This window comes from Schistocerca cancellata, chromosome 1 (assembly GCF_023864275.1).
Source record: "Schistocerca cancellata isolate TAMUIC-IGC-003103 chromosome 1, iqSchCanc2.1, whole genome shotgun sequence".
Taxonomy (NCBI): Eukaryota; Metazoa; Arthropoda; class Insecta; order Orthoptera; family Acrididae; genus Schistocerca; species Schistocerca cancellata.
In genome coordinates this window covers 742,071,208-742,091,484 of record NC_064626.1, presented here as the reverse complement: position 1 = coordinate 742,091,484, position 20,277 = coordinate 742,071,208, and the positions used below count along the sequence as shown (strand labels likewise).

General features: G+C 37.4%; 1 protein-coding gene across 12 annotated transcripts in view; it reads right to left on the bottom strand.

Moving 5' to 3' along the window:
• The window catches only part of LOC126185655 (C-Jun-amino-terminal kinase-interacting protein 4), a 270,109-nt gene that overhangs the window by 130,142 nt on the left and 119,690 nt on the right, over nt 1–20,277 (bottom strand). For 11 of the 12 annotated variants that reach the window (XM_049928155.1, XM_049928146.1, XM_049928145.1 and 8 more), the window contains 2 exons: nt 16,490–16,600; nt 6,465–6,624 (listed from right to left, as the gene is read on the bottom strand). In XM_049928155.1, coding sequence (XP_049784112.1) covers nt 6,465–6,624; nt 16,490–16,600 — 271 coding nt within the window. The remainder of the gene's footprint in view (nt 1–6,464; nt 6,625–16,489; nt 16,601–20,277) is intronic. The other variant, XM_049928156.1, reaches the window with a different exon arrangement.

Below are 20,277 nucleotides of genomic sequence, written 5' to 3'. Positions count from 1 at the left end.
ACATATTACACCCTCTACTTCTGTTATGGTTCTTTGCTTTGATGCCCAAAAACTGATTTACTTCTTCAGTGCCTCATTTGCTAATAACATTTCCACACACCATCAGCCAACTTAATCTGACTACACTCCATCATCTTTGATTCACTTTTATTGATTTTGGACTTTATCATTTTTTCAATACACTATTCATTCCATCCAACTCGTCTTCCAAGTCCTTTGCCATCTCTTCTTTAATTCCTTTTTACAAGTAGGTTCTTATATTTCTTTACGATTTGCTTAGTTAATGGACTGAACGTATGGGTGCAAGTTACAGCCCTGTCTTATTCTATTCTTAATTAATGCCTTCCTTACAAGTCCTTCAACTCTTACAACTGCATTCTGGTTTCTGTACAAGTTGCAGATAACCTTGCACTCCTAGTGTATTATATCTCACATAGTAACCTGAAAGGCAATGACCATACACTACTTAAAAACAATAATAAAAGAACTAAGTGACAATAATGCTTTAATAGTGAAACCAGTCAAGGTAGGTATGTTGTTGTAATGTACGATAGTGAATATATCAGTAAAACCATCTATTTCTTCAACAGAAATAATATAATAGAAATTAGGTCATATCCCAAATCTAAATTACAGAATAAACTTATAAATCTGATGATCAAAAGTGACTTCCTATTAACTGCAAAAGATATAAACGAATGTACTGTTATGCGTCCTTCTACACAACCATTATGAGCAGAACCTAACAGTCACAAACAGTCTTGCCCTATAGGCCCAATCGTCAATTTTCAAAGCAGTCAAACTTACAAAATCAGCAAGGAACTCAATGAGAGCCTCAGAAACACATTCAAATTTGAAAAGATATACTCAGCACAGAATAGTTAAGAAATAATTAACTGTATAAAGGACATTCTGGTTCCTGACACAGCTAACTTCACGTCACTTAACATCATACCTTTCAACAAAACAATGGTAATAATTAAAAATAACTTAAGCACAAAATGTTGTCTTTACCAGAAATAGAAGAGTTCAACAATTTGTTAAGATTAGTCCTGTCACATAATTACTTCCCTTTTAGTAAGAAAATGTACCAGCAGGAGGACGGCATAGCTACGGGCAGCTACCTTCCCAGTTTACTCGCTATATTTTCATCGACAACTTACATTGTAAATTCTTTAAAGAAAGCCCCCAGACAGTTAACAAAATAATAAATTATACCATATGTTGATGATATATTGAGCTTACTTGATGGTACAAAAGAAGAATTTCAGGACCTCATGCAGGGAATGAATCAAATGCATCAGAATATCATCTTCACTGTTGAGCACCAGATAACCAAACATTTAAATGACCTCGACCTTTCCACAAGTAGCTCCAACAACAGAAATTTCAAGAACACAGGAAACCAACATACACAGATGCCACAATCAATAAACTCTCGTACCAATTAGATAAGCACAAACAGCTACTTACAGAGCAATGCACAACACAATGCACAAAACCCTATTAGAAGCAGACGAGCAAATTTATGAACTAAACACCATTAAAGAAAATGCTTACAATAATGGCTACAGTCCAAAACTAATAGTTTAGATAAATAGTAAAGTAAATTCCCACACAACCAACCACAAAGACAAACCAACATTAAACACCACCACACCACAGGTAACAGAAAAATATGCAAGGATGTCATTTTTAGGGAAACTGTCATGTGAAGTAGTGAACCATTTCTGAGGAAGAAATGTTAGAAACAGTTTTTATACAGATAGTAAAGTTAAAGGAAACCCATCCATAACATTAAAAATAACAGTAAGCCATAAAATCTAGTAGGAATATAAAACACAGCTGCAATTCATGTTCAAAGATACACATTGGCCAAACAGGAAGAAATTTCAACATACGATTATGGGAACACACTGACGCCCTTTATTTAGAAAATTTCTGAAAATCTGCATTTGCCCTACGTGTAGCTGAAGATAAACATCAAGTGATAGATATAGCTCACAACTTACAAATACTCCACCTGGGCAACAAATGAAAAAGGATGAGCTTATTTGAAGAAATTGAAATTTATTCACACAAATGTACATTCCCAATGACATCCTAAGTGACCAACAGAGTTACCAAACAAAATTTTGATAAATTTAGATGATCTGAGGTTTGCTTCTACAACCACACACTAATGTACACACATGAAAAAACCTAATCCAATGTGAGCCCATAGGATGCGTAAAATATTTCTACATAATGTAAATCACTTGTTCTGTTTAAACTGCTTACAAATGCCATTCCAACTGTGAGGGAAAAAATGTAATATTAATATTTATGTATAAAATGTGCTATATTATTTTTTTATAATATTCCATATAATCTAATTAAATAGTCACTAATGCACTTATTAAATAACCATACAGAGTACTCAGCACATTCACACTAAACATTTCAGTTTTTTTTAGTCATACAGAACCGCTATGTAACACATAGCTTTCACTGTAGCAGTAGCAGAACCTGTAAGTAGACGGCAACATGGTGGATACTGGACTGTTTTTGTGCAAAATAGAAGTAAAACAGTATTTGTGCCACATCCATAAAAGCAAAAATCTGAATAATAACAAGCAGAGTACAAATTAATTACACCTGTAAAGCAATTTATCATTATATACAACATGTGATGTGCTATAGACAGACAGCTGCAGTATACAATCTGGTTTCAATGTTTTAACTATGTACTGACTGAAGACTCAAATATGTTTTATGCTAATACACTACTGGCCATTAAAATTGCTACACCACGAATATGAAGTGCCACAGATGTGAAATTTAACTGACAGCAAGAAGATACTGTGATATGCAAATAATTAGCTTTTAAGAGCATTCACACAATGTTGGCGCCTGTGGCAACACCTACAACATGCTGACATGAGGAAAGTTTCCAACCGATTTCTCACACACAAACAGCAGTTGACCAGTGCTGCATAGTGAAATGTTGTGTGATGCCTCGTGTAAGGAGGAGAAATGCATACCATCACATTTCCGACTTAGAAAAAGGTCGGATTGTAGCCTATCGCGATTGCAGTTTATCGTATCGCGGCATTGCTGCTCGCGTTGGTCGAGATACAATGACTGTTAGCAGAATATGGGGTTGGTGGGTTCAGGAGGGTAATACGAAATGTCGTGCTGGATCCCAACGGCCTCGTATCACTAGCAGTCGAGATGACAGGCATCTTATCCGCAAGGCTGTATCAGATTGTGCAGCCAAGTCTCGATCCCTGAGTCAACAGATGGGGACGTTTGCAAGACAACAACCATCTGCACGAACAGTTCGATGACGTTTGCAGCAGCACGGGCTATCAGCTCGGAGACCATGGCTACAGTTACCCTTGACGCTGCATCACAGACAGGAGCGCCTGCGATGGTGTACTCGACAACGAACCTGGGTGCACGAATGGCAAAACATCATTTTTTCGGATGAATCCAGATTCTGTTTACATCATCATGATGGTCACATCCGTGTTTGGCGACATCGCGGTGAACACACACTGGAAGCATGTATTCGTCATCGCCTTACTGGCATATCACCATGCGTGATGGTATGGGGTGCCATTGGTTACACGTCTAGGTCACCTCTTGTTCGCATTGACTGCACTTTGAACAGTGGACGTTACATTTCAGATGTGTTACGACCTGTGGCTCTACCCTTTACCGCATGTTGTAGGTCCTGTACGGGCCTTTCTGGACACAGAAAATGTTCCACTGCTGCCCTGGCCAGCACATTCTCCAGATCTCTCACCAATTGAAAACATATGGTCAATGATTGCCGAGCAACTGGCTCGTCACAATACGCCAGTCACTACTCTTGATGAACTGTGGTACCGTGTTGAAGCTGCATGAGCAGCTGTACCTGTACATGCCATCCAAGCTCTGTTTGACTCAATGCCCAGGCGTATCAAGGCCGTTATTACGGCCAGAGGTGGTTGTTCTGGGTACTGATTTCTCAGGGTCTATGCACCCAAATTGCGTGAAAATGCAATCACATGTCAGTTCTAGTATAATATGTTTGTCCAATGAATACCCGTTTATTATCTGCATTTCTTCTCGGTGTAGCAATTTTAATGGCCAGTAGTGTAGATGGGTGAAAGCCTGAAATTAGTATTTGCTTGGATAAAAATACATAAAAAAGGTGTCTGTATTTATTAAAATAATAATATCCACAGCCACAGGGCTCAACAGCCTGTGAAATGAATCAAGTTTTCTTATCTATAATAGCCTTAGGATTCCAGAATGGGTATTCCAGAATGGGTATTCTTTTCTAAAAATACAAATGTTATAAATGTGGTTTCGTCTTTCTTCAGTCTATCTTCTAATATAAATAATAGTGCTTGTATTACCACTCAAGTTCCTACATTTTACAAACAAAAACTAATCTTTTCCAAGGTTGGCTTAACTGGTCATTCCAGCCTACTGTACAAAATTCTTGTTAGTATTTTGCAAAACAGCACTTGCCTTCTTTTTTATTCTGATTGTGATATTGTTCTTGAACTCTTGAGGATATTTCAGCTACAACCCGTATTTTGAGTACCAGGTAAAAGAGTAGGTCGTGGTTGATTTTCTCAAGGATCTTAATAATTTTGTATCATCTACTCCAGGTACCAAAATTTTTATCCAAATTTTACACAGAATTTTTGTTATGAGTGTTTTTCAAAAGATATTCTTACTTTATGTCACTGCTCAACACTAATTCACTGAGTTAATTTGTATTGGAAATCTTTAAGAAAATCAAAATACTGTTCCAGAGCAGTCCCGATGACATCAGCAAGTTCCATGGGTTCCACAGGGAAGTCAGTCACTCATGTTTTGGAATACTATCATCCATGGATGTCTGGATGCCTTTTCATCACTATGGAGGGCAATGTGAGGGCTGTGCAGTATTGGGGCTGTATCCTCCAACCTTAAACCCAGTCCTACAGTCAACATTTCAGTGTTGGGTTAATATTCCAATAGCATGAGTCGTAATGTCTCAAACACTTTGTGGAAAGTATTCTGAGGAGGATCCATAAGTATGTTGCAATGTACAGGATAGAGCAATATGAAACTAAATGTTTTCCAACTGCGGACTTTAACCTCTGAAAGATACAGAGATGTGAACTTTCAAATAGGTTGTCTTTAATATTACAATTTTTTTTATTTCACAGTAAAGTTATTTTTTAATTCATAAAGACTTATTCTTTCACAGCCCACTACCACTGAACTTAAGCCCATGCCAGTTCACAGACACACTCAGGTGGAGTGAAACTCTTTTTGAGGAGTATACTAATACTGGAGGACCCAACTGCTTAGAAGATTTTGTTACAGTTCACAACCTCAATTCTGTTTCTTGGTAAGTTCAAGCCAGACAAAACATTGCATGTAAAGGAGTTCAACTGAATTTGTAACTGCAACTGCATGATCTGTGATGCATAATTTAAAATCAAATACGTTACACATGATACCATGCTGGATCAATGCAGTTATGTCACTTTTTCTATGTGGACTGCTGAATATCACTAGCTTAAATCTGTTAAATATTATTGGCTTGGTAGACTTAAACCATATCTCAAGCAGGTTATCATTATATACTGGCCATATAATTCTCTCTCTAACTTGTCCTTGTTGGAAACAGTAGACGAAATGTTCCAATCCTGTATTTTACATTTCATTAATGACTTAATTTAATTACATTTACCTCTTCCTTGGTAAGGGGAAGGGGGTACATCAACTGAGCTATCAGCTTTAACTGCCATGATATCAAATGTTGCAGTACTTTTCGTGTGTTCTATTATTGTAGAGATAACATTAAATTCCTACCACACAATATCATGTCTGAATACCTCTCGTTGAGACAGGTGGTAAAATTTGTCTTTAATAACTGAGTCCATTTTCTGTAACACTGAGTGGCAACACTGCTGCCATTGTTTCTTCTATGAAGTCTAAATATTAACTTCAGGTCTGTATTCTGTAATTCACCAACTCTACAGGATTCTGCTGCATCATAATAAGACACCAACTCATCAGAAGGTGAATAAAAAGTTTTTGTTTGAGATGTATTGGCTCTAGAAAGTTCCTCAGCTACCCTATAGTCCTGTCCTAGCTTCATGTGATTTCCTGATCTTCCCCAGAGTGGAAGAAACCATCCACACTTGCTGATTTGAACTCCCAGAGCCAGCCACATCTCTATATGATAAACACCTAAAAGGCAAGAATCCATACCCCTTCACTGAGTAGTTAGCACAGATGCAGAGGTCCACAGAATATGTCATAACATTTTCACCTCACCCTTGTATTATAACAGGAAATGCAGTAACTTCATTTGTAACCCTAAAGTTTTTACAAATTAGATTCTGTCGTACACTGATGTACAGGGCAAAAGAATCAAATTCTGAAGTTTGTATCTTCTAGTTAAATAAAGATTAAGAGGAAAAACTTACACTATACTCAGCACAGGGTCTTTTAATTTCACTGAATGCAGACAACGCCTCCACTGTGCAACAGCAGAATGAACATATATGTACCCATGCTGTGAGCCCAACCACATTGTCGGAAGCACACTGCTCATTTTTTCAAGTTCTTCATAGGCATGTTCATTCTCTGAAAACGGCAAATGGATATTTTGAACAAAGTTAATGTAATATTTGCAGTATGTGTATTTTTGATACAATTAATATCAATAATGGAAATTCCTTGATGGAGCAATGCATAAAATAAGGGAATGGCAACCACTTACCTATAGTGCATTGATGCTTGGAACACTTCACAGAAAACAGCACTCACACTAGCATTTTTGCATTAGTTCCTATTCCAGCAATAGTACGTACACACACACACACACACACACACACACACACACACACACACACACACACACACACACAAAACCACACACACACACACACTCAAAGGCATACTCTCATAGCCACAGGAAGAGTTTATGTACTACTGCTGGAAAAAGAGCTAGTGCTCAAAAGTTAATGCTGCTTTCTGTTCTACGTTATGTGCTCCACACATCAATCCACTTTTCATCAAATTAATTAATATATTAGAGAATTGGGTTATTACTGGAAGTAGTCTTCCTTCAAATGACAATAAAATGTCAGCATATTTTATTTTTTAAAAAACTGAACTCTTTCTGAAAACAAATGCTATACCAAAAATTGAGACAAGAAATTTAAAATTCGTACTGCAGAAGTAGTTCAACTGTTTACTCACGTGATACTTGATAATAGTGATGGAGAGTGACACAGTAGGGAAGATTTGGCATAAGGACTAGGTATTTCTATTTAGCATATATTTTTAGTGAACGGCTCTGCATATTATGCAACAAATAGTGTATCACTGCAGATGACATTCTAGCATAAACAACAATGCTAGGGTATAGTTGTTATGCTTTGGAAAGAGTGGTGGTGCTACAAATGCATTTCCTACTGATGTATGAGAACAAATGATATTGTGATTGTGAACACAGGAGCTGGTACTGCTGAATGTAATTTGCAGCTGAAGCTGAATCTAGTGGAGACTGACAACAGAGTGGCTCTCCCAATGGCTGCTTATTATGAAACTTTCATGAAACTAACAACCATATAGCTCAGGAGAGAAGAAAAGTAAACAACATGAAGGCTGCAATGATAAAGAACATTTCATAGTTTCTTTCTATTTTTACAGTTTTATGCCTTATGGGGTGGTTATATAAATATTAACGAAATAAGAATCGGAATTTGATAACTACTCACTTCTTCAAATGAACTTTCAGGGAACATTGTTGTGAATAAACAACAATATAAACAGACACTATGGAACATGGTGACACTGGTTTTGTAGGCAAAGGGTCATAAAGGTGACAAGTTTAAAAATATAATTAACTGGACTTATAACATAACAGCAAGCATGGAGAAAATGTTTTCCCTGATGGCGTTGAGGATATGCATGCAGTTATTTTGAAAGGAGTAACTCAAATTTAAAAACTTACATCAAAATTCACTAAGATAGATAAACATTGCCTTACATGAAAAGGAGAGAAGGAAGGAGAGAAGTAATCATAGACAGAGCTAAAGATCAAAACTTCCACATGAGGACCCAGAAAATCGCAGAGACCTTTTTAAAGGAATCGTCCCACCATTCGCCTAAAGTGAGGTAGGGAAATCATGACAAAACTTAAATGTAGTTAGCCAGATGGAGATTCAAACCCTGTTCTTCCTGATTGTGAGTCCCATGCCTTAACCATTGTGCTATCTCACTTACTGAAGTTAGGAATTCATTGACAATCTGGAACAACAGGTTCATAGATGTTGTACTCTTCAAGAGTGAAAGGTGCCTATATCACTACAAAGGGATAGTTAACTAGTGCCTCTAGTGAACACACTGAAGTCACACTCACTTCAAGACCAAGAAGTGCTTCAACACGGAGAAAATTGCAGGCCCGATAATGCATGGACCTTACTGAGGTGAGATGCGTTGTGTGCCTCTACAATGCAGATAGCTATGTCGTAGGTGAACCATATGGGAGGGTTACCTGTGGAGAGGCCTGGCTGAAAGCAAGGGGAAACTGCAACCATTTCATTTCGTGAGAATATGCAGCTCTACTATATCCTCTTGGATCAAATATTCCAAAATTAAAACATTCTCCCATTCAGATCTCCAGATGAGGCTACAAAGTAGGATATTGTCAACAGGATGAACAAGACTGGCATTCTTCAGACTGGAGCAGATAATCAGATCCCGTAACTGGCTAGGAAGATTAGAGGATTTAAAAAGAGAAATAGATATGTTAAAGTTCAGTATAGTGGGAATTAGTAAAGTGTGATGGTAGGAAAAACAGGACTTCTGCTCAGGTGGGTACTGAGTTGACAACACAGAATCAAATCACAGGTAACGCACAAGTAGGTCTAACAACGAACAAGAAAAGAAGAATGCATGTAAGCTATTATGAACATCATAGCAAACACATAAAGAGTATTACAAGTTTTATGCCAACTAGCTCTGCAGATGATGAAGAGATTGAAAGAATGTATGCCGAGATAAATGAATTATTTGGATAGTTCAGGGAGGTGAAAGTTAAATTGTGATGGGGGACAGGAATCTGACAGTAGAAAAAGGACAAGAAGGAAGAATAATAAGAGAACACTGACTGGGGGAACCACGTGGCAGAAATTGGTTTAAGAACCGGACAAGAAGAATGTGGATGTGAAAGAGATCTGGAGACAATGAAATATTTCAGTTACATTACGTAATGGTAAGATAGAGATTTCATACCAGATTTTTAAGTGTAAAATATTTCCAGGAGCAGGTGTGGACTCTGGCCATTATTTATTGGTTTTAAACTGTAGATTAAAAACAAACTGCATAAAGGTATGAAGCGACGGATATGGGACACGGATAAACTGAACGAACTGGAGATTGTCGAGTGTTCCAAAAACAGCACTAAGCAACCATTGACTGATACAGGGGACAGGAGTGCAATAGATGATGATGAGTTAGCTTTAAGAGATGAAATAGTGACAGCAGCAGAGTGACAAACAGGGAAAAAGACAAGGCACTGCACAAACCTGTGAACAACAAAAGAGATATGGAAGTTAATTTAAAAAAAAGGGGGGGGGGGGTACAAAAGGCAGCAAATGAAGCAAAACTTAATCCAAATATAAAAATTGAGACTGACAAAGTTCAAAAAGTTTAAGCAGAAATGGCTAGATGAGAACTGCAAGGCTGTAGAAGATTACCTGACTAGCAAAGAAGCCTTTGGAGGAAAGAGAAGCACCTTATGGATGTTAACATTTCATACAGAAAGTGTGAAGGAAAAACAGGAAAGAAGAGAACTGAAGCATTTTAGATGTCGTGCTATAGAAGGATGTTTAAAATAAGGTGGATTGATAAGGAATGAGGTAGTTTCCCGTAGAAGAAACAAAGAAAGAAACATATGGAAAACAGTGACAAAAATCATCAACATGTGGCAGCACATGTGTTAAGACATCAGGGAGTAAGTGCCATGATAATGCAGGGAGCTGTAAATGGTAAAAACAGTAGGGAAAAACAGACTGGAGTACATCCAACAAATAGAGGACATAGGGTGAAAGTGCTATTCTGTGTCGAAGAAGATGGCACAAGAGAGAGGAATTCATGGCAGCCCAGCTAGAAAACTGATGTGTGTGTGTGTGTGTGTGTGTGGGGGGGGGGGGGGGGGGGGGGGAGAGACAAGTCTATACAATGCAAAAAAAGGAAAGGCTGATAGCTGGAAGGGATATATCAAGGCTCTAAAAGGGGTAAACAAACTCGAGGATATTGTAATAGAAAGAGGAAGAGAGGAAGAAAATGCTGATAAGAAGGGGGACATGATACTGCATGAGAGGAATTTGCCAGAGCACTGACAAACATAAGATGAAACACAGTCTTTGGAGTAAACGATATTCCCTCAGAATTACTGAGATTATTGGGAGAAGTAACTATGACTGAACTATTTCACCTGGTATGTAAGGCACAGTATATGAATCAGGCAAAACACTCTCACACTGCAAGAAGAATGCAATAATCCCTATTCCAAAGAAGGTTGTGAATATTACTGAAACAACAGTTTTGATAACTAATGGATGCAAAGTACTGACACAAATTATTTACAAAAGAATGGAAAAACTTGTACAAGTCGACTTTGCAGGAGATCAGTTTGGGTTCCAGAGCAGTGCAGGAATGTGTCAAACAATATGATCTTGTGACATAATTCTATTCAAATTGTTGTGTTTTCATAAATCCGATATCAACTGAAATCATTCTACTCCAAATAAACTGTTTCAGATGAAAACTAGCTGGTTTGTCATTCCCTAATTTCTACATACTAAAGTTGATTCTGATGTAATGTAATAAACTTTTGGCCATTAAACAGACTTGCCTGAAATTATCCATCCCTTTCCATATAAATCTTTTTACTCATATTTATTTCACCAGTTTTTCTCTTGTGGTTAAGTTTTCATATCTGGTTTCACTTTTAGAAACTATCCCCAACTTTATTAACATGTAAGAGAAGTCAGAATCACCTCTTATTTGCAGTAACTTAACAGGTTATACGGGAGACAGCTTCTGTCAACTAATCCTGCAAAGCCTAATATGAGAACAAAGTTAATTTCAATTCTGTCAATTGTTATATTTTTAAATGTTATTAATTAATTAAAACATTGATAACGATGTATCCCCATGCTCCGTGAAACTTTGTCAAGGTGCAACTCAATTGCAATTTTGTAATTATCTGTTGAAACAGAATTGTTTGATGTATATCAAGATAATATTCTATTTGATATTTAATTTGGTATTTTCCTAATGTTTTACATTTTCCTGTGTTTTTAGCCTTTACCACTACTTTCAACCCAGTTCAATCAGTATATTAAAAACACAATTTATATGGGACCAGAACTGGAGATTTGAGAGAGATTTGTAATGTCATTTGCGATAAAGAGGAGTATTCAATACAAGTCAGCGGCTTTAACCAATGACATAGAAAACATGCAGTAAATGCTGTAAACAACATGGCGACTATAATGTGAGACTGCTAGTGTTTTTTTTCAAACGGGTTAAGCTACAGATCAGTCTGTCACCACAACAAGGTTTTGCTTTCAAACTCATTGCTTCAGCATCTAACAACAAAACAGAGAATATATGAACTAAAAGGTGATTGGTTGGTTGATTTGGAGGAGCGGACCAAACAGCGAAGTCATTGGTCCCATCAGATTAGGGAAGGAACTTGAAAGTAACCATTAACATTACATAACTGGTCAAAACCTATGCCTCAAGTTGAATAGCGTTCTTGACCCTTCATTTGGATGCTCTGAAACATCTGTATTATTAACCATCAACATCACTTAAATTTACACAACACTTAAAGAGTCATAAGATGTATCTTAATTCTCACATAGTGTTTGTCTGATGCCATGAGAAATAGTTCACTAGCCACTAGAATAGAAGCAGAAGCCTCAGCTGAAGGGGAGACACTTTTTGGCAGCAGCACTGTGTGAGCTACTGTCATGGTGAGAGTCTTGGCAGACCTTTACTAAATGACAGATGTATGTACATTTCCAAGAAGACACTGCATTGCTTTCGCCAATGGTGAAGGTGGTGACACTGACTCATTGAGGCAATATGATATTTCAGTGTATCGCTCTCATGTTGTTATTTGAAGTTTATGTTTTTCGTACATATGAGGCAATTGGATCTGCAACCCTGGACAACAAATGGCTACAAGATGAAAAAATCCCACAAGAGTTGTGGATCTGGAACTCCATCTGATTAGTGGGCACTCAAATTACTGGCGTTCAAAATAGGGCTTGGAAGATCACTTTAACGAAAAGAAGTTATAAGATGAACAACAACAAAAGCAAAAGAAGGGTAAAGGAATGCAGTCAGATTAAAGCAGGTGAAGATGACAATTAGACTAGAAAATGACACACTAAAAGCAGTCAAATAGTTTTGCTATTTGGGTAGTAAAATAACTGATGACAACAACAAGGAAAGTGTTTCTGAAAGATATGAAGAGGCGTGCAAGGAGATCTGCACTCAGTCAGTCTTCGGACTGAAGATTATGAAAAACAACAACAACAAACAAACAAACAAACAAACAAACTGCTAATACTTTTAACGCTAAATGACAGTAGCTAACACTTCCTGGGTTAGTAATGAAAGTGCATTCCCATTTCCATCATCATGATCATCTGTGTGATATCCTATGCCAGATAAAGGTCCTGTCAAGACTTTACCATGCATTGCACTTTCAGCTATAAGCACTTACGTTGCTCACATAAGTTTTATAACGTGATATCTATGGGAATCGTTTCAGTCTTTTCTTATCTCATGGAATCCGTCAAAGTACTTCCTTGGCTCATCTAGCACACAGTCACTTCACTACATGTTCTGCCCATCTCCGTTTAATTTTCATTACGTCACCTACTCTGGTATGTTTCCTAACTCATTTGCCTGTTTTCCTGTATTTCCAGGTAATTTACAATATGAAACACTCTACTGCCTGCTTGTTGCTAGTCAATGATCATTTACAATTCAAAAGGTCTTTAGGACTATCAGTCATACCTTGAGACATTGCTTTTTTTGTTTCATAAAATGTCGTTTTAGTTTGATTTTCTCCTGGGCAAATGCTTTTTCTTTTTGTTTTCCCTGGAAAGAATGTGTTAAGGACAAACATGTCGCTGTTCTTGGCAAATTCTAGAGATAGCTTCATTGTTTGTGACAATATATTCACTACTTCCCAGTAATGAATCTTTGTTTACTTTTGTCTTACTTTCACATTAAAAGCTACCATCATCATCTGGTAGAGGGATTTGCTGTCACTGATCAATTTCTATACTCATTTATGAGGTCTTACACCTCTTCAGAATCTAAGCATGCTGGTGCATGGGCTTTGACCTCCTTGGACTAGCTTTCATTTATTTTTAAAACAGGTCTTGCTATTTTGTACTAGATTCATTTGATACCTGTAAATTGTTTATTTTTTGTTAATAATAAACCCTGCATCTGAATCTTCTCTTCACACTGTTCCACTGTAATTAGATACATGGCTTGACTATAATTATATTTCATCTTCAATTTAGCTGCACTTCTGATAACTCATTATAACTTAGTGTTATTTAGTAACTTTTCCAATTCTATTAATCTATATATAGATCCACTCATGTGATCCTTTGCATGTCAACATGCTGATCAGACCATTTGCATGTATGTACAAATCCTTCAAAGCAAACTAAAAAACTGAACTTTTCAACTTCTCCATCTTGATATCACTCCTTAAAACATCTTTACTTTCATCATCACATGCTCAGTGGATCATCACACTGGATGCTTACCATCTTTCATATCAGTTCACAAAAAGATATTGAACCTCACTTTGATAACTGCTAAAATGATCAGCCCCAGGGATGTGGACATATCACCTACTGTTGTACACAATCTCTCAAGCAACAAGTCCTTCACAGCCTTATTACTGTTCACATGTAACACACAGAGCGATCATATCCTATGCTCCCACATTATATCGCACCTACAACAATATCTTCAGGCATGAACTACAATAGATTAAAACAACAGGATAGCAGCCTCTGTCGAGACCTTAAGTAGATTGTTTCATGATTTGAAATGAGACAGATTTTTAACAAAATCTCCTCTCAATCCTCGCAGGGTGGTAACATGCTGTCTGCTGAATCCACAAAACATTACAGTCCACGCTTACATCATTCATCCACTTGCAGCAATGACATCCTACAGCAATGCTACTGTGGAATATCTGTATGCAAGCTCTGACTCATTGACTCATGTATCCACCTACAATCTCTTTTTCCAGCGCACTTATCAATGTATCCCACCCCAACAGGGGGGCGGGGTGGGAGGGGGGAGGGGGGGGGCGGGTGTGGAGAGCAATTGTGAAATAATGAGATGTTATGTTTCACATTTATGTGGGCATGACAATATAGTAGTTATCCACCCATGTGAATAGCAACTGCATACTCAATCATGTAATGATAGTGCACACTTCTCAGTACAATGTGGTAATTTTTGACAGATACTTCACAGCCTATACTGACTGGATTCATCTTCCACCAAACCACTGCTGCTCTCAGTGGTGTACCTTCAGCACACTCTTCTGTCTTCCAACTTCCCTAGTCTCCGACCTTAATGTTTTTTTGTTTTCCACTTGCCTTTTTTACCTTTCCGGGTGCACCAACCACTGTCCACGTGCCATTTTTTCTACCCCATGTGCCCCATTCAATTCTTACTTCTACCTACAATGGCCCTGCCTTGCAACTGTATTTACAATTTCTGTACACTAACAGCCTTTTTCACATTAATCACAGAATTTTTAAAAACATGTTTACACTGAGTTAAAAACATGTTTCTTTATGATACATTATTTCCAATGAAGTTTGCAACATTGTTTGTACTCTTGTCCACACTACCGACAAACCTTTCTGTATGTGTATTTGTACAATCTGCAACACTGAAGCTAACAGCAAACATTTCACATTGTGTGCTAAGTTATGTCCAGTGAAAAGGATGAATTAATGATGTGTAGTGCTGCATTAACAATTATTCTCAATGCAGACAAAGACAAATGTGTAGCCATCAGGGAATGAAAATGTACTATAGAAGATACACAGGGAATTATGAAAAAAATGAAATGATCATATGGCATTGTTGGCTGGGATGTCCCAGTCAGGTTCGGCTGCCAAGTGCAAGTCTAATTTCATTCACCGCCACATTGGGCAACTTACAGCTGGTGATGAGGATGAAAGAGAACAACACAACACCCAGTCCCTGAGCGGAGAAAATCTCCAAGCCGGCCTGGAATCGAACTCGAGCCCAGTGCATGGGAGGCAAGCACGTAACCACCCAGCTAAGCAGACGGACACTGGGAACGATACTGTATGCAAGTTTAATCTGGAAGATAGCACTGCTTTCCATAACTTCACTATAACGTTACTAGCCAGTTCTGATGTTATAATGAATATGATAGTCATTTGTCAATCATCAAATTTCAAGAAAGCCATTACTTTGAAGCAAAGACTTGCTGTTACTCACCAGTTCTTGGCAAGAGGAGATTCCTTTCAGGCCTTGCAAGTTTATTCCATACTTCAAAACCAGCTATACGGAATGGGAAGTGTATACTGGATCTTTATTATTTGAAGATAAGTATGTTTTTAAATGCTGTGCTACAGTGTTCAGCTTCTTGTTTATGTGCGCATCTACTGATCAATGCTTCACATATGTATTAAGTTGTCTTCACTACAATCATTGTTTTTATTAAATGTTAGACATTTTACACTCACAGCTTTATGCATTTACAAATTAGTTGCAGATACATCAAAAAAGCTTACAGAAATAGTCCATCAGCTCACACCACAACTGCTAAGCAAATAACTAACTTCAAACTACACCAGAAAGCAGAAGCAGCAAAACCTAAGTTTTGAGGTATGAAAATGAAGTACGTAATGAGCAATAAAATAAACTGATTAATATTAAACATGAACAGTTATAGGCTACCACTCAACTTACAACTGTAGTTGAAACAAGAGAGAAGTTTATTCTCGCTATAAACATTTTGGCATACGAGTCCATTTCACGTGAATGATTTAGGACACTGATGGACAAATATTGTGAGAAGAAAAATAAATGAAGTTATGAAAATTTACAGAGAATCTAAATCCGAATGAGTCACAGAAATACTGGCACATATTTTCTGTAATATTCTGAATGTTTCTATGTGTGCTACAGAATGTGACTGGTGAATAGACAGAGGGGAATGAAGAGAGTGACTACCAGGTGAGAACCAATGATGGAGCAGGAGGAAGGAGAAGCGGCAAGAGTTGGAAGTGAGGAAGAGAAAGGACAAGGAGACATAACAAATGAAATAAAGTTGATAAAACAATGCAGAAAGAACTCAGGATTTTCAGCAGTAACAAAGACTCACTGTTATAGTTACCTTTTGGTATTTCTGAAACGCCATCTTTCACTACCCCAGTCACTTCCTTCACCAAACGACGTGTGGGAGTAGCATCACTATCAGCCTCAGAGTCTACTGATATAAGTGAGTCTGAAAAACAGTTACCCTTATTATGGGACTCTCAATTGCCCATGGTTTTACCAGCCATAATATTTCTTTTATGGTTATTTTACATAACTGAAAGCTGTAATGTGCATTGAAATGCACAAATAATCGTATGTTCTCAAACTTTTAAATGTCCCTCTCTGGGATTTTTTGTACCATGATAGAAAAAAACTAATTTCCCACAGCCAGATATAATTTTTCTTTAAAAATAAAAGTGCTAAAATGAATTAAAATATAATTTTAAAAGTCCTAAAAGACAAATGTATTTTAAAATGTGAAAACAAAAACAGAATTCATTTGGGAGAAAACTGATGAGAAACAATCAGATAAACAACATTCAAAATGAGTGACAGCTAGTCTGTTTTTGTTCTTATCCTGAATTAGTTAAGGGTCATTATTAATACTGAAAATCCCATTGAAGCTATCTACTTCAATATTTTCCACATTGCCTAAATGTTTAAGCAAGCACATGGCAATAGACAAAGACAAAAAATGTGAAATTGCTTCAAACACATCACAGATTCCATAATTAAAACACAAAACACAACAGATTTAATTTCTCAAAAGAAGCTTCACAGCTACACACATAAGAAGAGTGGAAAAACTTTTTCAGTGGTGCAGCTTATCCCCTATTATTTTGACAAAATAAACCAACATGGATTTTCACCAATACATTTAGTAATAATGACTTTATTTAATAGCAGTTTGACAATTTAGATACATACAACATACTATTTAACAAGAAGATACATACTTCAATTATTGCCTCCAATTCTTCTCAAAAAAACTCTTAAATATATCCTATTACTAATATCAGCTATACTGTGAACCTCACAACAGAACATTATGATGTTAAGTCATTCATCAACTTGCTGAGTACAAAGACTTAATGGGCACTTTCGACCAAATTCAAAACTGAAAAACCTCAACATAAGCATCTACATTTTACCTCTGAACTTAACCTGGAAATAAATAAAAATCTCCCAAAATGTGTGTTTATCCTACTATAATATCATTAGTTTGGTAAACAAACTGGTTATATATTTATCACATGTCTGTGACTCAACATAGGAAAAAAGAAAATCTGTAATTCCTCACCATTTGCAATGTGCCAACCTGGTTCAGTAGAACCTTTTGCGCAAAGAACAGAGTTTTCCCTTGTAAAATTTTTATTGTTTGGGTAGCAGCAACTTCTCCTTAACATCACACAGTAAGAGCACACCCTGTGAGATCTGAGAACCAGAGACTGCACATGGTCCATTCACATAAATATGATCACTGCATATGTTTGACGTGCAGACAGCAGATGGAAGCAACAGCAGTGTAAGGTATATACATCATATCTGGAGAACACGGAAAACTGAGCAGTCATCATCGTAATGTGGAAATGGAGCAATTTAACTGACATCCAGAAGGACATGATCACTGGCTTTAAGGCCAAGGGTGGAAGCATTTCCAAAATGGTGAAGTTTGTAAACTCCTTGCATGCTGCTGTGGCCAAAGTACACCGTGCACAGCAAAATGGCACTTTCAGAACTGATGCTGAGGGAACTTTGGTGTAGCACAGGCCATAAATGACAGGGGTGAATGATGGCTGTGAAGATGTTTATGGATGAATTGTTGTGCAACAGTCGGGCAACTGGCCAGACGAACCAAGGGGATACCAATAATGATTCCTCAACAACAATTCAATGAACACTGCTGCTTATAGGCCTCCACAACAGGTGCCTGATTCATGCACCCATGCCAACTGCTGTTCATCATTGACAAAGGCTGGAATTTGCATGTCAATAGCACAACTGGATGTCTACCAAGTGGCGACAGGTGGCCTTTTCAGATGAATCACGTTTTACGCTCCATCAGACAGATGGAATTTTGTGTATACAATGTGAAACATCTGAAAGCAAATACCCAGCAACAACGTTCAAAAGGAACCAGGTTGAAAGTGGGAGCATTGTGGTCTGGGAATATTTTATGGCATTACCTGGGTGATCTCATCATTCCAAAAAGTACAACAGATCAACAAAACTATGCATCTACATGCTGCTCTCTCACTGGCTGCATACAACCAGCTGCTGATACACCCTCTTTCATTCAGTATCTCCTCATTAGTTACATGATCTACTCATCTAATCTTCAGCATTCTTTTGTAGTACTAAATTTCTTCTTTCCTTTTATTCTCTTATCGTATAAACTGTTTATCATCCACGTTTCACTTAAATATATGGCTACACTAAAGACAAATAACGTAAGAAAAAGAATTCCTGACACTTATGTCTACATTCTATGCCCGCAGATTTCTCTACTTCAGAAATGCTTTATCAGCCACTGCCATCTACATTTTATATCTCTCTAGTTTGGCCATCATCAGGTATTTTTCTGCCCAAACAGCAAAACTCATGCACTACTTTTAGTGCCTCGTTTCCTAATCTAGTTCCCACAACATCACTTGATTTAATGTGACTACATTCCATTGTCTGTGTTCTGCTTTTGTTGATGTTCATCTCACATCCTCCTTTAAAGACAGTGTCCATTCTATTCATCTGCTCTTCCAAGTACTTCGCTGTCTCTGATGAAATACAGTGTCATCAGCAAACTTCAAAGCTTTTATTTCTCTTCCTTGAACTTCAATTCCTACTCTAAATTCTTCTCTGATTTCCTTTACTGCTTGCTCAGTGTACAGACAGAATAACATCAAGAAGAGGCTATAACCCTGTCTCACTCCCTTCTCAAGCACTGCTTCCCTTTCATGCCCCTAGACACACTTATAACTGCCATTGGGCTTCTGTACAAGTTGTAAATAGCCTTTTGCTCTTTGTATTTTACCCATTATATCTTCAGAATTTCAAAGAGACTTTTCGAGTCAGCATTCTCAAAAGTGCTCTCCAAGTCTACGAATGCCTCAAACTCAATTTTGCCTTTCTTTAACCTATCTTCTATGATAAGTTTTCAGGTCAGTATTGCCTCACATTTTCCTACATTTCTCCAGAATCCAAACTGATCTGCCCAAGACCGGCTTCTGCCGGTTTTTCAATTCTTCTGTAAAGAATTCGTGTTCATTATTTGCAGCAAAGACTTTTAAACTGATAGTTTGGTAATATTCACACTTGTTGGCACTTGCTTTCTTTGGAATTGGAATTATTACATTCTTCTTGAATGTCTGAGGGTTTTTCGTATGTCTTATACATCTTGCAACTAAGTGGAATAGTTTAGTAATGGCTGGTGGGATATCAGCAGTTCTGAGGGAATGTTGCCTGCTCCGGGGGGCATTGTTTTGACCTAGGTTTTTCAGTGTTCTGAGAAATTCTGCTTGCAGTATCATATCCATCTCATCTTCATCTATGTTCTCTTCCTTTTCTATAACATTGTCTTCAAGCTCATCTTCCTAGTGCACACCTTCTATATACTATTTCCACCTTTTCCTTCTTTACTTTGTACTAGTTTTCTAACTCAGCTCTTTATATTCTTACAGTCTCCTATCTTTTCTCCAAAAGCCTCTTTAATTTTCCTGTAGGCAGTAAATATCTTTCCCCCCGCGATATATGCTTCTAACTAGCTACATTTGTCATCCAGACATTCCTGCTTAGCCATTTCGCACTTATTATTAATCTCATATTTTAGATGTTTCTATTTCCTCTTGCCTGTGTCATTTGCTGCATTTT